At 37.0% G+C, this 23,121-nt stretch overlaps 1 protein-coding gene across 2 annotated transcripts in view; it reads left to right on the forward strand.

Moving 5' to 3' along the window:
* The first annotated feature begins 471 nt into the window (after positions 1–471).
* The window catches only part of Lsamp (limbic system associated membrane protein), a 615,403-nt gene continuing 592,753 nt past the window's right edge, over positions 472–23,121 (forward strand). Inside the window, exon 1 of one of the 2 annotated variants that reach the window (XM_070030168.1) lies at positions 472–1,146. In XM_070030168.1, the coding sequence (XP_069886269.1) occupies positions 992–1,146 (155 nt within the window). In that variant the 5' untranslated portion in view covers positions 472–991. The remainder of the gene's footprint in view (positions 1,147–23,121) is intronic. The other variant, XM_070030169.1, reaches the window with a different exon arrangement.

Raw genomic sequence — 23,121 nt, forward strand, 5'->3', positions numbered from 1 at the left:
TTCACACTCCTTCATCTTTCTGAGTCTGATTCCCGCCCTCCCCCACCCCTTGCCTTCCTCTCCTTTCTGTTTTACTCCCTCCATTTGTCAGTTTGCATTTCTCTTTCTCATTCCTTTTCCCTTCTTTTCTCATCGATTCCTGGACTCTTTCTCCTGTCCTTTTATAACCAAAGTCCTTTTCCCTTCTCCCTGGTCTTGAACAGTTCCTCTGAGTTCCATTCCCTCTTCTTAAGGAAATCAGCCAGGCCTCAGATGGAGCTGTTGTCCTGACAACCCAAAGGCGCATCAGGCTTTCATTGAGCTGGCTGCTGTTGAAGGGGGCAGTTGTGCGAAGCAAGGGGCCACGCCAAGGGGAGGGAAGAGGGGGATGACGTGGTGGGGCTGTTGAAACCCAGCAGGGTAAGAGGGAGGGGGGGAGGTGCTGAGTGGAGAGAGAGTCAGAGACTGGAAGGAGAAGCAGAGAAGGGAGGAGGGGGAAAGAGCCGCTGGGTTGCTGCTGCTGCTGCTGCTGCTAGGCTGTTTCTTTACACTCACTGGCAGGCTCGGTGCTGGCTCGCTCGCTCACCAGCCTGGGAAGGAAAGTGGGTTACAGAGAGGAGCTCAGCTCACACACTGGCAGGGGAGCGTCAAGCTAGAGCGTCCAGGGGAAATACCTCTCTGCCTTGGACAGTCTTGTCTTCTTCACCTTTTCTAGAGGGGTTTTTCTATTTTGTAACTCTCCCTTTTTATTTTTGTTTGGTTTTGTTTGTTTGTTGTTGTTCCTGCGACTTTTCCTCCTCGACCCCTGTGTGGGTTTTCTGAGGGCTTTTGTTAAGTCTTAGAAGGGAAAGAGACTGAGTGAAGGAAAGAAGAGTTCCACCAACGGGGCAAATCCGAGTTCCCTGGGCTGTGCATGCCAGCCCGGGGTTGGTAAAGCCTTCTCTCCAGCCAGCCGCGTGTGCACACACGCCCTCCGGAGTGCACCTCGGACCTGCAACTCGGCTTGGCCACGATGGTTGGGAGAGTTCAGCCTGATCGGAAACAGTTGCCGCTGGTCCTACTGAGATTGCTCTGCCTTCTTCCCACAGGACTGCCCGTTCGCAGCGTGGATTTTAACCGAGGCACCGACAACATCACCGTGAGACAGGGGGACACGGCCATCCTCAGGTAGGGGCTTTTCGGACAACTTTTCTGGTGTGTGCGTGTCTGTGTGTCTGTGGTCTGTGTGTGTGTGTGTGTGTGTGTGTGTGTGTGTGTGTGTGTGTGTGTGCAAGCTGAGGTCCTTGAACTTCTGCTCCTTTGGTATTGCTGCAGGGTGTGTGTGTGTGTGTGTGTGTGTGTGTGTGTGTGTGTGTGTGTGTGTGTGTTGCTTTTACTGAGTAGAACGCACAGCGTCCGACAAAATTGAAGGGAATTCTGGTCCTTTTCAATATCCTGGGATGCTAATGGAATGTTGTTTAGTTCTTTGCACACTGTTTTTCTTATCATGGATGCTGGACTTCACCCTTCCTCCCCCACTTCCCTGACCCCCCTCTACCCCCCACACACACACATTAGTAGCATTGGAGCAGTATTCTTGATTTTGTAATTGGTGATGCTTGGCACTTCCGAGTTTTGTGGAGGCTTCTTAATCTAAGGAAATAGTTGTTAAATTATGGCTCTCAAAGAGTGGTACACACTGATGTGTTCTTCCTGCCTCCGTGTGTGTGTGTGTGTGTGTGTGATGTATGTACTAGGGCACTCTAGTACATCAAGGCTCTCAGTCAGCCCTAGCAATAGTTCTGATAGAGGACTGTCTGTAAAGATCTTCTAATTGACATCTAGGGCAATAAATCAATGTTAGAACTTTGGTTGGTTACTGAGCTTCTTCTGGACTGTGCATAGAAATCAACACAAGAATGAAGAGAGGAAGAGAAAAAGGATCTTTCTTGCCCAATCACAAGCACTGAAGAATAGGACTATTAAGCACAGAGACTGGGAAAGAATTAACCTGATATAACATGGATATTTCGAATTGATTATTGACTTAAAAGTCGTATCTCTGTGTAGCTCTGCCAACCTCTGAAATATAATTCAGGGATAGAAATTTAGAAAAGGAGAGTCATAGTCCTTGGGAGTTTGACCCCGAGAAGGGACCCAAATGACACCTAAGTATTATTTATCTCTAAAAAGCTCCAAGCTTCTTTTCTTGTGTTTTCCTTTTCTCTTCCTCTTTTCTACCTTTGCCTTTTAGGATTTACTTGAAAATCTGCTAGTGATAAAAAATAAATAAAAGAAAGAAAACACTGTCCTTAGAGATCTTTTAAAATCTCATTTCCTCCAGTGTTGGGTCTGTCTATCTAGCTAATATTTCTGGTTATAGCCATAAAAAGAATAGTATGCAATAGAAAATAAACCTCTAATCTGTGTGGAAGGAGCTGATACTGCATAAACCCTGGGGCATCAGGGAGCTGTTCTGTAGCAGAGCTGCCGACAACAGCAAAGTTTTCTTTTCTGTTCTCAGAAATAAATTTGGTTGGCTGTCACAGAGTGTCCTGCTTTGGGATCTCTAGTCTTGTTAGGGAGGAGCATGTGTGTGTGGTGTCTTATGTGAATATGTGTGTGTGTGTATGTGTGTGTGTGTGTGTGTGGGTGGGTGTGTGTGTGTGTATTGCATGTATATATTTTTCCAGATAGTAAAAAGTAAGAGAATGTGAATGTCTAAGTAATTCTTTCTTCATTTCCTGAACACTGGGTGATTATGAATCCCAAAGACCCTACAATCCAAAGTAAATTTTCCCTTGTAGCTTTCCAATCTTGTAAACCTGTGTGGGTGATTTATCCACATGGAGCAATAAGATTTATAGAGTAATTTATCTGTTTGCAAGGGATTTAGATGTAATGCAGAAAATGTTTTTGCAAACACACAAGCGTGCCACCTCATCTGCTAACATCCAGATCGCCTAAGATCATTAACCCTTTAATGAAGCAATCTATAGAAATATGTTATCCCTAGAAATACAATTTTCACCATAAGGCTGAATATGAAAGATGTGTGCTGACTCTGTACCAGTTTCTATGTAAATGTTTATGAACTTTGTAAGATTTAAGTCAATATTGCCACTATCCTAATCTATAGGTATGAAAGAGTTAGATAAAGTTATATGTTAATTCAGCACAATAATAGTATGCTTCTGCTTTCATGTATTCTGCGGATATACTATACTTTCATGTAGCATACATGTAGACCTCTCCATGTAGGATATGTAGTCTGATTATATAAATGTCAACTTACAGTATACTTGTGTTTCTCGATGTCTGTGGCTTAAAAGAAATGGAGTAATTTTTATCCATTATACTTTATTATGGAAATGGGTTTATAAGCAAAAAGTCCAGTTCTTTCCTGGAAAAGAGACGATACACAAAGAAAGCATACAAATAGATCATCAACAGGAATCTATAGCCTCCCAGCCCTCACCTAACATGACCTCTTTTTAATTGTCTGCCTTGGACAAAACTTCATTTTTGAGTTGGTAGAGCTCTATCAGAAGTACTATGGTGAGAGTTGCTTTTGTTTCCTTAGCTGACCTTCTCTTAAATCTCTTCAACTGAATCCAGTAAGCTTTGTGGGTCAGTTTCCTGGTGAAGAATGGTCTTCTGACTTTCTGTTTGGAAGTCTAGCCTGGGAAAGGCATGCTTCCACTTTGTTTGTGACATTTTGCTGGGAGTGTGAGCTTCTAGGGGGAAGAGAGGAAGGAGAACTTGATTCATTGGAAGCCACAGTAGATGTTTGGCACTGAGAAAGTGAAATGGCAAGAAAAGAAAAAAAAGTCCTCTATTAGTCTGAAGCCCTGAATAATTTGAAATGGCAATAGGAGACAAGGGAGGCTTGTAATTCTGGTGGTCCAGTGACAGGAGTTTTGCCAACTTGTTCCCAAAACATTTACCTTCACTGCCTTACTTCCACGAAACAAGAGTGTCTTTAGACAATTGATGCTTATCTTTATCTAGTTATGAGTCTTGGTGTAATAGTGGATCATGATAGGAGAGTACACATTAGTCTTGCTGACTTGCTCTGGAATCTCTCTCTTTTTGAAAACAAAAAGAAAACTACAGATTTATAGTGGCAAAACCTGAAAGAGAAATGACCAACCTGAGGTATACATAGCTGACCATGTTGCTTTTTGAAAGCTCCAGAATCAAAGTGTGACACACAGATCAATAGCACCAGCAGCACCTAACAGTATTTATATTTGCATGTATAGAAAAGTGTATGACACATTTATCCATAGACGTTCTTTCAGGATGCAACCTCAGATGGGTTTCTGAATAGAGTCTGCCTACCACACTTCCACCCCAGTAAGAACAGGTTGTCCATCAACTACAGGGTGAGTTTCCAATATGGCTTCTAGAAAGCTGCTAAACTTTCACACAGACACACCCAAAGGTACACTTCCTGCTGGATCTTCATGCATTAAAGCCATGTAGCTGTGATAAATCAAGATAAAATGAAAATACATAGTGTTCTAAACCAAAATTCAAAAATTTCACTTTAATGGTACCATGGACCATATGTGTAATGTAAATAGTATGTGCAAGGAAAGATGAGTATGAAACACTTGATTCCATATAACTTTACAAGTTGAATGATGTATTATGCTATCATTTATCTGCTCATAAAGTTCCTTTGTGGATAGCATATGTGCATGCATGTATGACCGTACAGGCTAGATATAATAAAATGCAGAAGCTCCCCAAAATGTCACTCTAAACATTTTGAGTTGAACTTGTATTATTTCAAGATCCTAAACCTCCCTGGTGGTGGCAGGATATTATAATATGTCATAAGCTAGTAACATTTTCCCATTTAAATGTAAAATACATGGAATAAGTATCAAGAATTTCCAAAGAGCCTAAGTATTTAAGTAAAGAATCTTTGATTCCAGATTCTAGATCTTCACTTCTCTGATTCTACACCAAAGAGAAGAAGAAAAAAAACTATGACAAAAAAACTATGTAAAGATTTTGTGCAAATTTCAAGGAAAATGGTTTCTCTTACATGAGGCATCTGGAATGCCTACATTCAGGAAGAAAGCATCAACACTCAAACAAATTCCTTACACAACATGTGATTTTTTTCTCCTACTTATAATTCATTATTTGGAAACAAACTTTAGTGGTGTATAGGGCGAGTTAGTAACAATTATGAGGTTTTCTTTCTTTGTAGCTATCACCAGAGGTCATCAAAATCTACTAATTAATTACTACTAATACATTAAGGGTCATCCGTTTCCAATGACATCGATTATTATAGTATAACATACATATCATCTAGGAATATGACATTGTATATACACTTTGTCAAAGAATGCATGTATTGTCATTTATGAACCAAGAAACATAGTCTCCCAATCTGAGACAAATGAAAATTGTCTTTTGTGTTCATACGTGTTTGTGTGTGTGTGTGTGTGTGTGTATGTATAAGTGTGTGTGGTGCAGTAAGTTTGGAATATATAAGTTCATATATACATATGTACATACAAATATGTACCATATATATAGTATACACATACACACACACATATATATATGCACTGTGTGTTATATATGTGCATATGTGTGTGTGTTTTCTGCTTTATATAATTTGGCTTCAAATAAATAACTTGTAAAATGGAGAAGAGAACTACCAAAAGGGATGATTCATCCCTATGTCAGTTGGTGAAGGTTAAAATATGTGTTTCCTGAAGCTGATTCCTCATAACAGCGAACTCAGGCCAAAACAGATTAGTGCATTTTGCTGTGGTCTCTGAGAGTTCCAAGTACAAACAGCTGTGACTCACCTGATAGGAAGTGTGTGGATGCGTTGGTCCTCCTCCCTGTCATCACCTGAACTGTAAAGATACCTTTCCTTCAGGCCATTACTTACTGGTAATAGCCATTGGCCCTGTTCTTCCCAGAATGCCTAACATGTTAATTTGTGAAATTCAAAAGAGCTAAGCGCTAAAATTGGATCTATCCTTGTTCGCTATGACTTTGAGCAAATCCTCACATTATTTTGGGCTACAGTTTCATTTGCAAAATGCTGAAACTATTTTAGCTACTCTACAATGTTATTTTAAGAAGCATGCTTGAGGTAAAAGTTTGTTGAATTGTAAAGGGCTCGACAAACATTAAATATCAGTGGTTTTCCAACTACATGCAGCCGGTTGTTTAGACTTTAAGAAACTTTTTGAAGGATGATTTTTCTTAAACTTAAGTGTGTGTCTAAATTACCTGGAAAAGCCAAGCACCAATGGCTCATATCTCTAATCCAAGTTACTGCAGAGAGTAAGAGCTGAGGATCACAGCAAAAGGAAAAATAATGTTATGAATTAAGCAGAAAACAAAGCCCAGAAGGGGACATAGAACCCGAGTGGTACAATGCCGGCCTTGAGCGAAAAAGCTAAGGGAGAGTACCCATGTCCTGAGTATTGAAAGAGAGAGAGAGAGAGAGAGAGAGAGAGAGAGAGAGAGAGAGAGAGAGAGAGAGAGAGAGAGAGAGAGAGAGAGAGAGAGAGAGAGAGAGAGACAGAGACAGAGAGAGACAGAGAGAGACAGAGAGAGACAGAGAGAGACAGAGACAGAGACAGAGACAGAGACAGAGACAGAGAGAGAGACAGAGAGAGAGACAGAGAGAGAGACAGAGAACATGGAAGACTTGTTAAAAGGTCCACTGGTGGGCCCCACTTTCAGAGTTTCTGAGAAGTCTCAATGCTCAAGAATGTCTAACAAGTTCTCAGTTGATAATTCTACTTCAAGTGGGGCCCATGCTTTAATAACACTGACTCATAGGGGGGGAGGGGGAGGCTTGAACTCTGGGCCTGGGCACTGTCCCTCAGCTCTTCAGTTCAAGGCTAGTGCTCTATTATTTGAGCCACAGTGCCACTTCTGGTTTTCTGGTAGTTTATTGGAGATAAGAGTCTCACAGCCTGGGCTGGCTTTGAACAGTGATCCTCAGATCTCAGCCTCCTGAGTTGCTAGGATTACAGGCATGAGCCACCAGGGTCCAGCTAAATACTGACTTTTATTATCATAAGCACTGGCTGTAGATGGGAACCTTAGGTAGCTTACAGTCATTTGTTTAAAAGTAAAATCTCTGGCCAGGTGCCAGTGGGTAACACCTGTAATCCTAGCTGCTCAAGAGGCTGAGATCTGAGGATCACAATTCAAAGCTAGCTTGGACAGAAAAAGAAAAAGTGAGATTCTGATCTCCAATTAACCACAATAAAGCCAGATGTGGGGCTGTGGCTCAATTGTAAAACACTAGCCTAGACAAAGAAAAAGAAAAAGAAAAAGTGGGAAATAATAAGAGAAAAATAAATAACCCCATCCCTCACAAAACTAGCACAGGGACAGTGCCTGTCACTAAGTTGAAGCCTCCAGACTGGTACACAAGAAGAGTGAAAAAGTCTCTGAGACTATCCCAGAGGGACTATATTGGATCTACACAAGAACTCTCATTAATTTCTAAGCAGATTCAAGTGAAAGAGGTGCTGCTTTGGGTAGTTGCCACCAGGGCTATATATTATGAGCAGCCAGAGAGCTTTAGAAAAATACTAAAGCTGCATATTTCTTGTCCTCAGAAAATTTCATCTGATTAGTTGGGAGAAGAGCCTGGCCTAAAATTACTGCTTTTTATATTTTAGTGATCTTTGCTATGTACACAGAAGAGAAGACTAATATCTTACTGAATAAGTCTATTTTACAGGTCATTTTCAGGATAATACTTAGTAGACTGGCAGTAAAAATGTATAATTTTATTGTATGTTTTGAGAAGCAAGGTTGTAGGCAAAGAAGTTCAAGTTCAGTGTGGATGGAAGAAAGAGATTGTCATGGATCCACTTCTTCTCTAAGTGATTCTGTCCTGGCAATATAATAGAAAATAGAACAACTTAATTTCAATGTGGATACAATTTTCACAGTAGATGTTGAAATAGGATTAAAATTTGACTTTTTATAAAGTTCATGCTTTCTCCTTCTCCTTTCTTCTCTCTCTCCTTCTCCTCTTCCTTTTTCCATCTCTTCCTATTATGAGAATTATTAAAGATTGAACTCAGATCCTCACTGTTGTTCTTTACCATATAAACCAATCCCCAGTAATTTTTTTTTTACTTTTAGTCTGTTCTTTTGATAATGCCTTCTGTGTTTGCCTGGATAGATCTCAAACCATGACCCTCCTGCCTCCAACTTTCAAGAGACTGAGACTATATAAGTATGTATCATCAAGTCCAGTTTTCATTAGTTTAGGTAAGACTCAAAGCAATTCTAAATTTGTCAGCTTTATTAAAATTTATGTTGTTTATAGTGTTTTAAGGAAAGCAAAGGGCAGGCCAATAATTAGACCAAGAGAATGTCCAGTGCTAACATATTCATACAGACTTTATTCTGTGCACTTATGTTGCCATATACATAAATAAATGGTTGCCAGAACAATGTATAATTCATCTCATTTTAATATCTCACTTTAACATGGTGATCAAGCTTTAGTTGAAACTTATGAACAAGAATGTTCAAGAAGAAGTCAAATGACTAAGATCTAATAGCATAAAATATTCTAACCTATTAGTGAGGATAACTGACAAGCTATTTTTAAGATCAAATAAGATAATTTATATCAAAGTGTTTTCAAATTATAAAATGGAATAAAGTATTAGCACTTAAAAAGAGTGTTGACATTATATTCATTATAGTTTCAATAGGAAATAACTTTTAGAAAATTAAGAAATTTAATGAAAGGATTTTATTCATAGTTCCATGGTCCATGTGGGTCATTTTCTCTAAAGTATTTCCATTATTTTGTTTCAAGTCATTTGAAGTCACAAGCATTTTAGAATGTAGTTGCATTATTCCTTACACTGGTAGCATGAGTGAACGCATTTTTATAGTCACCTGTAATCAAAACATAATCTTAAGTTAATGTATGATTAACCTTTACAAAATAAAACCCTTCACTTCAGACTTGGTTAATTACTGCCTGAAAAACACATAGAAATTTAGAGTAAGAAAGACCTTGGAGATTGGACAGTCTACAGTCTCATTTTTAAAGTAATATAACTGAGAAGAGATAAATTTAGTTGGTTGCTTAAAAGCTTAAGTTATTTCTTGAACCCTATAACTGCTGTCTCTTGATTCTAATTCCAAAGTACTGTGGAGATAATCTTGATTTTTATTTTATGTCATGATATGCCACTTTTTATGCCCAAAATTTTGCTGAAAATATCTCTCCCTGTCTTTGTTTCCTTCAGCTGCCCATCTGTGCCCTCTCTTACTCTTTTTCTGCCTTCTCCTTATTTCCTACCATCTGTCTCATTCTTGCAAATCAAATCTACATTTACTTCTGGAGGATCTTCCACCCAGGTCTGGTCAAGGAGGAATTCTTCAGAAAATGCCCCTCTTTAACATTTCCTCACTTTATCTCAACTGAGGGATTTTCTATCCCTCAGGCAAACACACAGCCAAACCCAGAAACTTGATCAGCATGTAAAAGGTAGAGACCCATTCACTAGAAGGAAGGCTTTAATAACTTTGGGGGGGGGTTGAAGGTGATTTTCATAGCTCTGAAGTCTATCTTTTAAAAACTCTTACTGTGTAATTTCAAAATTGTAAGACCTGGTTTAGCTCTATGGGGCAAAGATGACAACAGGATGTGAATGAAATAACAACTTCTACTATTTGTTTCTTCCTCCCCTAGCCAGATTTACCAATTACAGTGTGTGTGTGTGTGTGTGTGTGTGTGTGTGTGTGTGTGTGTGTGTGTGTGTGTGTGTGTGTGTGTGTGTGTGTGTGTGTGTGTGTGTGTATCTGTTCTGGGACTTGAACTGAGGGGCCTGAGTGCTGACTCTGAGCTTTTGTGCCCATGGCTAGCACTCTACTTCTTGAACTACAGCTCCTCTTCTACTTTTTGTTTTTAATTGGAGACAAGAGTCTTCTGACTTTCCTGCCTTTGAATCTTGATCCTTAGGTCTCAGCCTAAGTAACGAGGATTATAGGCATGAGCCACCACTGCCTGACATTATATGTTTTGTCTACTTAGAATTCTTAGACTCCAAGTAGAGCTCTGATCTCTCCTTTAGAGTGTCTCAGCCATGTTTTTCAACTGGCTAAAAACGTCACTAGTCCCATTAAAGTTTACTCAGCATTGATGGCATCTTGGCTTGAATAACTCTGTAACCTGCATCTACCTCTGGACCACATCTGCTCATAAGCAAGTGAGTGTGTCCCTGCACAGTATTGGTTCCTAGCTTTGTTCATGATACCTCGAATTGGAGCCCCACCGCCTTCTGCTATCTCTGCTCCATCATACTTCTTCACCAGCTTGCTCCCTTATATCTTCTCTCAAGGCTAAATTCTGGTGTTAAACAGAATTTGGAAAATCTTTTCTAATTCCTCTAGGCTGAAGATGAATGCCCTTATTTATTCTCACTGATAGATTCTCTCTATATCTTGTGTTTAGCATTTACTACACTTAAAAAAATAAAAATAAACATTCTGTTAATTTGTGCCTCTCTTCAAAGGAAGGCATCTCATCTGCTTTACCATCTCATCCCAGAATTTTGCTTTGTAACTACAAATGCTCAAATAAATATTTGCCTGCTAAATTGAACAAAGAGGGATGGTGGCACTATAAATCAAGCAGACAAGTTTGATTTACAAAAGAGGAAACAAATTAGAAAGAGACAAAGCTGAAGGAAGATATTTTGGTAGTGGAATCAACCACCACTAGATTAATTATGGTCATACTATTGAAAAAGGCATAGTAGCAATATCATATATAAAATATTCTCTTATTATTGGTGGGGTAGATTAAAAGTTTGGTAAAAACTAATACCTTCAATGTTTCTTATCACAGCTATTCTGTCCAATGACAATTTTATGGAAAAAAATCAGAAGGGCAAATGGGGATTGTGATGGTTCAGTTAGAGATACAGAGTCCTTGACAGAGGCTCCTAGAATACCAGCTGCTAGAATACCAGCTTCTGTTGAAAAGAAGAACCACTTAAGGGCCATGAAGTGAAGAATATCCAGTCTTTGAAAAGCTCAGAATCCTAGGCTGTTCTAGGAAAGGCAGCATATCTTCCCAGAAACTCTAAGACTTTCTCCCTCTAGTGGTGGCTATGAACTTTCAGGAAGTTAAGGTAACAAGATTGAGAGCAACGCATATTATATTTATGGCCAAGCTTTCTACTTTCTTGTGAAATGAGGTAGGGCATGTGTCACTCAAATTCATTTTACTAAAAATAATTAATCATACTGAGTAATGATAGCTACCAGTGGTTTTTTTTTTTCATTTTAGAGCTCATTTCTTATTCCTGGAGAATCCAAAACCTGAATGTACACTGGACTTTGCGATTGTCCTACATTCTCTTCTGTGTATCTTACTATGACACAGAGAGATATTGTTTATATGAGGTCAGAAGGAAAGTCTGTGCCTTCAAGAAAAATGCAATAAGTATCTCAGGCAATAATCGACTACCATTTATTTTATTGTGATATAGGATGACACATTTGTATATTAATTCTCTCACTAGTCTAAATGTAATTATATCATTTCTAAAGTTTTTCTTTAGTAAGCATGCTATTTCCCACACCTATTAGAAACAGATATTAAGAATGGAAAGAATATAGTCCAGTGATAAATCATTTATAGCAAGTATCTACATGTAACAAGGTTGATGAGAGAAAAGAATAATTGGAATTCTGACTTATGATCTTTGTGTTTTAGTGAAACTTCAGTATAGCATTTATATATATATATATATATATATATATATATATATATCCTTGACTGATTTTTGTTCTAAGATCAATAATCTGAAGATTGTTGTCATCTTTTGCATTTTGATAATATAATTATATGAGCATATGTTAATATCACCAGTTTATGTTACTGAGTCAGTAACCTAGCACCTAAATAAATTTTCTGCATTGACTTCTATTCTGACCTCTTTCTTTTTTAAATAAGTTTTTTATTGTAAAAATACTGTACAGAGAGGTTACAGTTACTTGAGCAAGGTAATGAATACATTTCTTGTCGAGCATGGTTGCCTCCTCCTTTGATTTTATCCTACCATCCCTTCCCTCCCACCTCCACAACTTGAGTGACTCTAGATGAAGAACTCATCAGTCCCACAATAAACTGCACAGGTGTATAGATACATTTAGGTTAAATAAAACCCTAGTTTAGCATCAAAGGACTTAAGGCTATTTTCTGCACAATGTAAACTTTGTGATTAATTTCTATTATTACACCTTCAAAGTAACTATAGCAGTTGGTCTAGTAAAATAGAATGTAGTTGAGCTAATTGGAAAAGCAAATGCACAATGTTGCAAGAAGGGCTATGGCTTATTCAAAATAAAATTTCCTTAATTGTGTGTGTGTGTGTGTGTGTGTGTATTGAGGAACAACAGAATGGTGAAATATAGGACAAAGGGCAAACCAATGCAACAGTGATACTCACAATATGTTGGAAATGAACTGTACAACTTGGGGAGGGTTGGGGGGAAAGTGGGAGAAAAATGAGGGAAAGGGTAGCAAGTTCCACAAGATATATATTCGCTACCTTACTTATATAACTGTAACCACGCTATATATCATCTTGACAATAAAATTAAATTAAAAAAAGAAATATAGGAACATTTTGCATGAATGCCTAATCCTTACATAAAAATAAAACAGAACTCAAAATGTAGGTCTTCTAAAATAAGACTATTATTTGTACAGAATTTATCATGAGGTATAATCAGTTTATGTCATGAATATGCATGCTTTATATTGTATAGATATATTTAAACACAGTTTTATATTTGTCATATTTATAATTATGTATAAAAAGTACAAGCATATATGTTTTTATATGTACATAAAGTTTACATACACAAGATTGGAATGTGAATAGTACCATGAACTTGGGTTGCAGCACAATTTAATAGGAAACTAATTAACTTGATGCACCAATGGTTGGAACTTTCTAGCCAAAAACCAAAATTTTCAGGTTATCAAGGATGTGAGCAATATATAAAAAGCACTACAACAGCTGTCTGAATCTGTTTTGACTAATGTCTTATTTTTAGTTATTATGCAAAGTACTAAATTTATTTTGTCAATGAAGTGAAACTTCGTGTTTTGTATTGTATAGTTTCTAATGAGTAAAATAAAATCTTATATAGCTTTTTTCCCCTATTTTTATAGGACAGAAACTGTGTTGTTTTAGCTAAAGGAAAAAAATGACTATATTTTGTTCAATGTAATTTTAATGCTTTGCATCTCAAGTTCAGAGTAACTTTCTGTTTGCTTTTATTCTAAGTCATCTATTGATCTAGCAAACTTTTAACAAGCATATATAGTGAAGATGAGACTGTCCACTGAAAGAATAAGAATTTATTGTCTATTTTAAATAGTTTTTATTTTCTTTAAGTTGTTGTCAAAAGGCTTACTATTCATCAAATCAGTTTATAAGTATAATGCATGTTGATCAATGTCAGCATGTTCATCATTTTCTTCCATCCCTCCCAATATGACTCTTCCTTTAAACGTTCCTAGCTTCATAGGATATGCATTAAAAATTATGCCTGAACCCACTCTTTTAAACAAAATTATCAGAATTATTATTATACAGTTTTAACATTCAAGACCTGTCTGAAAAAAAACTATTAGGATTATATAACAAATTCAGCTATAAGACCTACATGTACTATGGTTAGAATAAAGTAATTTAGAAACATAGTTGTGAAAACATTACTACTCACATTTGTAAACCAACAGAAAATAGAAATAGTTTTGTAATATTTGTGGCATACAATATTGGCCTAGCTATGAATGAAAAGTAAAATAATAAATAGACCAAAATAAAATCCCACACCAAATGTTATAATGGAGTTTTTTAATTACGTAGTTGAATAAAGAAATTGCCATTTCAATGTAGTTTTAAACAGATTTTGAAAAAGAAGAAGTAATCTCTAGAAGCCAGCATGGGTTCTCTAGAAAAAAATGAAAATATAGTAAATTAGTACATTGATTTCCTTAAAATGAACAAATAAAGTTGAAAACTGATAGATTGGGGAAATCCCATTTACTTTGAGGCTTTTGCGTTTCAGAAAGTTCCTTCTATAGATGTGTAAACACCTAATGGGTCCAAACTATGGTATTATTTTTGTCAGCTGCACCATCATGCCAAACAAATACTGATGGCTTGGTCATGTCCTTGGTCATGTTCCATATTTGTGTAAAAAGAGATCAGGCAGCCTTTCAAACATGTGAATGACATCTAGATTTGGGGGATTCTTTTTTTTTTCTTTTTTGTCAGTAGTGGGGCTTGAACTTTGGGCCTGAGCCTTGTCCCTGAGCTCTTCAGCTCAAAGCTAGAGCACTACCACTTGAGCCACAGGGCCACTTCCGATTTTCTGGTGGTTTATTGTAGATAAGACTCTCACAGACTTCCCAGGCTGGCTTTGAACAACAATGCTATCTCAGCCTCCTGAGTAGTTGGAATTATAGACATGAGTCACCAGCACCTGGCTAGATTTGAAGATTCTTAAGGTGTTTGTTCACAGAATCTTAGGTAGATGTGGATGGAAACAAATTGTAAGAAGAAAGTTGTAGCTTTTTAAAAAACAAAACAACTCACATACAACACACACACACACACACACACACACACACACACACAATGTATACATCTCAGAAAAAGAAGACACCGTTAGAAAGAAAATACTGTTTGGTACTTTACAATTTAGGTAGAACACGATTTACTTCTTTCTGTAAGCATCTCGGGTGAACACATGTAGATGCCATAAGGAAGATTGGAGAGTTCTGTATCAAAAGATGGAGCTGAGGTTTACCTATTAGCTCCTGGCTTTGTCAATATGCTGCAGTAACTAGTGATCTTCTGATTCCTCTCTTTATAAGATATAAATGACAATAATGATATTTCCCTGTTGCCTTAAAAGGTGATTGATTATAAATAATGTGAAAAGTAAATCCACAATTACATTTATACATGTGTTGGGGTATAATTATTACAAGTAAGTTTCCCTCTGCCAAAGGAAATGAGTAGGCAAATACATTTTCCATCATTTCAGTATTCAAGCAGAAGCTATACAATCATTATTAGGAAATATTACTACTTTTAAAAATAATCTTTTATGTAGGAGAAGTTGAAATGGGTGATTTCCCTGATATCCATTAGCACCAATATCCTACAAAAAAAAAAACATTCTGAAACTCTGCTCTGGTTTATTTTGTATGTGGTTCATTTCTTATTCTTGTTAGCATTTCATTATAGATTTGATTGTTTTTTGAAGAATTTCATTCAGAAATAGTTTCACTATTTTTTTTTTTTGGTTTTAGTATTCAGGTTCTACTATTTTCTTTCTTTTTTTATTGTGAAAATACTGTACAGAGGAGTTACAATTACATGGGCAAGATAATGAGTACATTTCATATCAAGCATTGTAGCCTCCTTCTTTGTTTCCCCTTCCCATCCCTTCCCATCCTACCCCCGCCCCCCCACCCATTCTTCATCCCCCCTCCCCTCCACCCACTTGTACATCTCATTGTTGCAATGGGTCCACCTGTATCCCTATTTAAACGATTTGTTTTACTATTTTCGTCCCATTGGAAAATTTACAAACATTTCAAAACATAGTGACTGTATATCATTAAAATTAAATATCTATTTAAGCCTATTACTTTTTTACCTAGAATAATATTAAGACAAATATGATCTCATGAAGTTACTTTTTGTACTCTAGAAATAGATTAGTCAAATGGTGATTTCATCTCTTGAATGTTTTAACGGCCTCAATTACTTTGGCACACATATTAATATCATTTTGCCTGAAGTCTACCCTGGAGTTCTGCATCCCACTATCACATCTCTAACTGAATGTTTTTCAACCATCTGCATACATAAATTGTGAGAACAGGAATTCTTACATTAATCCTCAAATCTTCACTCTGTATCAGCCTGTTGGTTAGTATGGCTTGGATTGTTCACTCTTCCAAAGAGTAAAATATAGTACCTGGACCAAATTCATTATTCATCCTAGCTCATCTTCCTACTCAGAGACCATAGGTATCCCAATCCTTGAACCTTCTTCTCGTTCCCCCGAGATTCCTGACGATATAGTCACCTTCAGTTGTTTGATATAATCCTTTCCTCTGCTGGTTCCCACAAGTATTATCAGAGCTGATCCTGAACTACTTCTGATAAGTAAATCTCCTTTACCTGAATTGCTCTTTTTTTGTAACATCTCTTTTATTTTTTAATATTTATTTTTTTAATTTTTTTTGTGTGCCAGTTCTGGGCTGGAACTCATGGCCCCTGAGCTTCTGTGCTCAAGGCTAGTGTTCTACCTCTCAAGCCATAGCTCTACTTCTGGTGCTTGGTTAATTGGAGCTAAGAATCTCATGGACTTTACTGCCCAAGCTCCACTAATCATGATGCTCAGCTTTCGGTCTCCTGAGTAGGTAAAATTTACAGGTATGAGCCACCAGTGCCCTGACACCCAGCTCCCATCCCCTTTTCTTTTTCTGTTAACTGTCCTCTTTCAAAATAATAAAGCAAACAAATCAAATATGAGATCAATTAACAGATGATAACCATCCGTGTATCTGGACGAATCATATCTACCTCTTTAAGACCTGAATTCTTTGACAGAGTCAGCCAGCATCTTTGCTTTCTAATTTTATATGTGTATGCTTCCTGATTTGATCTCTTTCTGTAAAGTAACTTTAGTTCACCTAAAAACCACAACTGTTAAAACCCGTAAACAGCAATCACCAGTGAATAAAATCAGTCTCTCCCTGTTGTGCTGACAGGTACTCAGCTAATTACTTCATCATTGTCTTAGTATTTAACAGTGAAAGAAACCTTGATACAAGACTTAATCAGGAGACTTGAAAGTTCATAATATGGAACTTGGGAAATAGTTCTGGAAGCAACTCAGAAAGTTCAAACAAAGAAAAGAATTAAAAAGAAGAATGAGAAGATGGAGATGGGTAAGAGTGAAATCAATTTAGGAAGGGTACAGTATGAGGATCACACACATACACACACACACACACACACACACACACACACACACACACACACACACACACACACACACACACACACACACACACACACACACACACACACACACACACACACACACACACACACCCCAACCCATTCCAAAATGGGACATCTGTGTGTTAAGCAGAAAATGTTTCCAAGATATCACAATCTCTCAATGGAAAATACGTGGATATTAAAATTTAAAATGGGACTTGTTATAAGGGAGACAAAGAACTATCTGAAGAAGTCCTGAAGAAGTTATAAAGCCAAGTCCTGAAGAATAAAATCTTAGTTTCTTTCAGTTTTAGTCCAAAGAATAAAGGCTTAGGTAGTCAGTTCCAAAAATATGGCCTCCTAGGATAAAAAAGCCAAACTCCTGACATCCACTAAGCATTGTATGTTTATATCACATATCTCGTAATATATAAATTATGTTAAATATGTTTTAATGCCTAAATTGATTACTGTTTTCTCAATCTGTGTGCTAGTCTCTGATGTATTGAAATACACTATATTTTTTTCAGAATAAAGGTATTTCTTAAGGTTCTCATTTCTTTCCTTATAAAGAAGAAAGAATATTAGTTTGATGAGTGAAGATCTTCTTAGTCAAAATGTTTTCATACTGTTCTAATCCAGTAAATGTAGGTTCAGTGAAAACATAAGCAGAAAATGAAAAGATTGACAGGACAGAGAGTGGCTTAAGTGAGTAAGATATGGCATGAATGTAAATAGAGACCTAGGAAAGTTAGAGAAACCAAGATGCATAAAATGAAATAGTAGATTTTTCAAAGCAAGACTATTTCATTAGCTGAATTGAGTTTGAAAGACTATCAAGTGTTCACGTAGAGTTGCTCATGTGTTAACTCAAGACCTGGCATTCAAAGGAAGTTCTGAGTTACCTGGAACACAACCTGGTTTGCTGTCAAAGGACAGTTTCAAGGTGTGGATTTACGTAAAATTACCAGGGAAAGAAGGATTACAGGAAATAAGAGTCTCAAGAACTTTCCTGCTTAGGCTGGCTTTGAACTGTGATCCTCACGTCTCAGCCCCCTGAGTAGACAAGATTAAAGGCCGGAGCCACTGGTGCCTGGCTTCCATCTTCCTCTTAAACAAAGGTTCTACACTGTATGAATTTCTGGCCCCACCAAAATGTGGATCCATCCTTGTCTAATCCCCCAAGGAACTTGTCCAAATGAAAAATTAGTTAACAGTGAACACAGTATGTTCCTAATTGCGATTCAGATGGCTTTGTGAAAACTGTTTTGGGTTGATGGGTCACGATGGACATTTTCAGTGAAAGAACTGATCTTAAGGGGTACAGTAAAACCTGAATAGGGACAGAGAGAATGAATTGGGAGACAGATATTTCAATATACAAGTGGGCTCAATAAACAGCAAACCAATCTCAGGTTGTCTGCTCACAGACAAACCCCAGGAGAGCTTTCTTTTCAAATTCCTTGGCACACTTCTTTACCTGGTGGCACATTCATAATAATCATTAACCCTTTCATACTGTAGAAGGCTGTGGTTTATAATTCTTTACAATGAAATACAGCCTGCTGACAGTACTGTTCTGTTTCAATGCTAGGAAATGTGGAAAGATGATGACCCCAGGGTTTGGGACCAAGAGAAGATACAGAAGATGTACTCACCTTTCAGATTTGTTTTTCCCAATTGTGCTGCAGTGCTGTTAGGATTTTATTATTACTATTATTTTGCTTTTATTTTTCTTTATACTTGGTAAATTTAATGAGCTGTCTCTAAGTAATGGGACTTCTTTATTCCCACGGCTATCATTCTATTCCAAATCTTTATCAGTGCATGACAGTATTACTGACTTCGGTCTTTCCACATATTGAATTCTGACTTTTTATTAGGCTCTGAGTGGAGAGCTGGAAATGAACAGTGAATAAGATGAAGCTTATCCTCTAGCCCTTTAGAGAGTCACCACTTTTTGAAGCCTTCTTCAACCAGCTTTTCAGCAGATGTTATTTCTTTGCCCAAAAGATGAAATTCACCTCCAGTCTTATGTCATATGAGTCTCAATTCTAAAGCACCAACAGATTTTAGAGTATCTTTCTCTAATACTCAACCTCTCTATTTTATCTAGCATGGGAAGTTCCTGTCAACCATTGTTTTTAAGTCAGCCTTCTACCTTAGCCTCCCAAGTAGTTAAGACTACAGGCATGTGCCATAACACCCAGCTTTACCCTCTATTTATGTCCTTTCACTCATGCTGTGTGTTTATCTTTCTGTGTATAGGAAGGTTTTAGTTTCTATCAGGCCTCGTGCTTGTATTTCCCCATTCTATTTGCCTAAATTTTACTTACTCTAAATCCAGCTTCTTCTAAGAAAGGATTATTTATAATTTAGTACATTACTTTTTGCTCTAAGTATATGTTTATTTATGCAATTAAGGATATAATTTAACACATATGTTTGTTAATATTTTCTGCAATTTCATTCTATGTACTCAGTAAAATAGCAAAATCTTTGCACCATAGGGTCAAGGAAAGCTAGAGATAATTGTATTAAATATACTTACCCAAGAAGGTCATCTTCCCTACAGTTTACAGTATAGGAAACAAAACTGTAGGGGAAATAAGTAATGTTCCACAATAGCCATTTGTTGCTGGAATCCGATTTAGATCAGGACTGTTTCCACTAAGCCTTATTTCCTATGGTCCTGTATGTTGCTTGAATTAGGGCCCAACTTCTAGCAGGTGCTCAATAATTTGCTTTAATGGGATATACAGAATGAAGTATAGTTGTAGTTATAGTTCATCCTATGGATCAGATATGGCCAAAGGTGGGTAATACAGGATTGATTTTTTTTCCTTATTGTAAGTAAATATGGAGTGGGAAACATTGTAAGGCCAATGAAAATATCAGAAGCAAATAGCTCTTTCGAAATTACTTTCATGTTGATTGTGGGTGATAATTGCATTCCCAGAGTTGATGGTGTGGCTAAATCTTTGTGATTCAGAAATTTAGAATCAACACCAGTTCTAAAGTCTCAGTCCTCCAACCACTCCAGAGAAGGAGATTTATTTGGTTTGGCAAACTACTCTTTCCTTTATTAGAGAAGTTGGCCTCTTGCAGATGACATTTTCATGACTAATGGTGATCCTCTTTTCCTATCAATAAAGATGTGATTTACAATTTTTAATCCAGCTGAAAGGAATAGAAAATAGAAGTCTGTATAGAAGAGAAATGAAATTATAATAAAATGGCACACTCCCCAAGGTTTTTGTAATATGATGAGTATTAAGCTAGCACTCACCCTTATTTATGGCATACAAAGCTCCATCAATCAAAAGAATGGCAAACCAGGCTTTCTGAGACTCCTACTAGGGCATTTGACTTAGTAGGTTCTGAAGATGTCATTGAGTAGGAATCATGATATGTAATCTATACTAACTCTTCTGTTGCCCGTATATGAACATTTATGTTAAATCTTAAAATACTGTTTATGATTTCTGCTCTACAATTACTTAAATTCCACTTTTAACTCATGTACTACTATACTTTATCTTGTCATATAAAGTTCTCATCTGGTCACACAACATTCAGCTTTCATTAATGAGAGTGTTCTCTGATGTTTTCTTTATAGATAACACTTTTTGAAGACGGTAGACCTACAGGAAATTAAGAATGTCTTCTCACTAGCTCAGGAATGCTGACATGAGATTTAAATCCTTTCCTGATGAACTAGAAACTCTTCCCCTTTGCTCAGCCTTAAAACTTGAGTAGGAGTTAATGTGCATTCAGCACTAACAATGTACATCCACTTTAGAAAAACGTTGTGTTTACATAGTGCTCTAAAAAGCTAAAGACATGTCATTGCCTAATTAGCCCTCATCAGAAGAAGGAATAGTGAAGAAGGAATGGAGGAGTTACCCATTATTCTCACTACAAACATTGGAGCCATAGCTTATGCTTCTCAACATGAAAAGTGGGACATAAATGAAACCTACTTTGCTTCATTCTGAGCTAACACATCAAGGTCTTTATCTCTATTCCTTCTCCTATCAACTATTTCATATATTTTTAAAATTAACTTTTTGCTTACTGTTTATTTTGGAGACAGTATTTTACTCTCTACTAGAACATAACCAACCTTTTCATGCTCCTACCTCAACTTCCCAAGCACTAAGATTACAGGCCTGCATCTGATTTTTAATCTTATTTCATTCTTTTCTTGCATTTTTCAAAAAAATCATTCTTCTTTTATCATGTAGAATATTGTTCAGTGATTCATACTCCTTCCGTGTGTGTGTGTGTGTGTGTGTGTGTGTGTGTGTGTGTGTGTGTGTGTGTTGGTTCTGGGACTTGAACTCAGGGCCTGGGCGCTGTCCCTGAGCTTTGTTTGCACAAGGTTAGCACTCTACCACTTGAGCCACAGCTCCATTTCCAGCTTTTATTTTTATGAGTAACAAGAGATAAGTGTCTCACAGGTGTTTCAGCTGGGACTGGTTCAAACTCTCATTCTCAAATCTCAGCTTCTTCAGTATGTTTACAGGCATGAGCCATTGATGCTCAGCTTCCCTCTTTCCTTTTTCTTCTTACATTTACTATTATATTAAGAGAAAGGTTATGAAGACATGACATTAAGATCCTCTCTCTCTCTCTCTCTCTCTCTCTCTCTCTCTCTCTCTCTCTCTCTCTCTCTCTCTCTCTCTCTGCCCTCTTTATTTTTGGTACTGTGTTCAGTGTATGCTCTCTCTTCTCACTGAGGCTGTAGTTTGTCTGCTGAATTACTGCTTTGTATTCAGCCTGGGACCATGGAGTATTTCCAGTGTATTTATTTTCTGTTCCTGAGCTGAATGCTGGGTGCTTCTTTGTCCTGATGTTTCAGCAAAGGAGTTTAGAGTTAGGGGGAGGCGGGGGAGGGGCAGGAGTGCCAATAAAGCGTTCTGTATCCCCCAGAGGATGTGCATGAACGTCTTTACCACTGCTTCATTCTGGGTTCTCCTCTCTGCTGCCCTTGCTCTTAATTGGATCTTACCCTAGAGAAAACAACTTTGTTAATGGGATGGTTAAAGAAAATGAGAGGTGGAAGTTGGCTATGTTCAGTTCTGGCAACTTATCCTCCTTGGGAATAAAAAGGTCTCAGATGCCTGATCTGGGAAGGGATTCCACTTTCTTGATCATGAGGAAATACCACTTCCTTTTTCACTATTCCTCCCCCCACCCCCGTCAAAAACTGGAAGGTTACACTTCATTTTTTTTCTTTCACAGGTATATGAATCTAGTTTGCTCAGTAAATATGAGTCATTAGTTTCTCAGCAATTTATTTACTCATTTATTTATTTTCACTTATATTTGGCAAATGTCGATTACACACAAATTTGTTCCCAGTGCTGTACATTTATTTCCATTTACTGATTTATTTTTGTTATTTTGTTATTTTTTTGTTTTTTGTTATTTTTATTATGATTTTTTTGTTTATTTTCTTTTTGATTATTTTTGTTATTTTATTTATGAGACTGTTAAATGGGACAAATAATATCTCTATTGAGGTCTGCACTCCCATTAAGGAAATAAGACCATAATTGAGTATGTCAGCACACAAAATAATAACAGTTTATGCTAAATGATAACATTTGAAAGACAGGTCATAGAGTAATAAAAATTATAGAGGGGATACTTTGGATAAAGAATGCAGGTAAACACATAAATTGGTAATATTTCATTGGAGACTTAAAACCTGCTTATAATGGCTTGTTAGTACTATTTATCTTTGCAGTTTTAATGAAGTTAAATATGTATAATTAAATTTTCATGTAAAATATTCATTACTGTGGTTATTAGTAAAATGTATTGTATAACTGTTATAACAGTCCAGATTTAGAACATTCTCATTATCCCCTAAAAATCCTTTATGCCCATTTTTAGTCAGTTTGAAATTTTACCCAATCTTTGAACAACTACCAGCTAATCTACTTTCTGTTTTTTTATGCATTTGCTATTTTCAAATTTATTACAAGTTGAATTATAGAATACATGGGTATTTTATATTTGGCGTCTTCCATTTAACATAGTATTTTTCAAGTTCATCGAT

Source organism: Dipodomys merriami, unplaced genomic scaffold (assembly GCF_024711535.1).
Source record: "Dipodomys merriami isolate MVZ:Mamm:240054 unplaced genomic scaffold, mDipMer1.0.p SCAF_2, whole genome shotgun sequence".
Lineage (NCBI taxonomy): Eukaryota > Metazoa > Chordata > Mammalia > Rodentia > Heteromyidae > Dipodomys > Dipodomys merriami.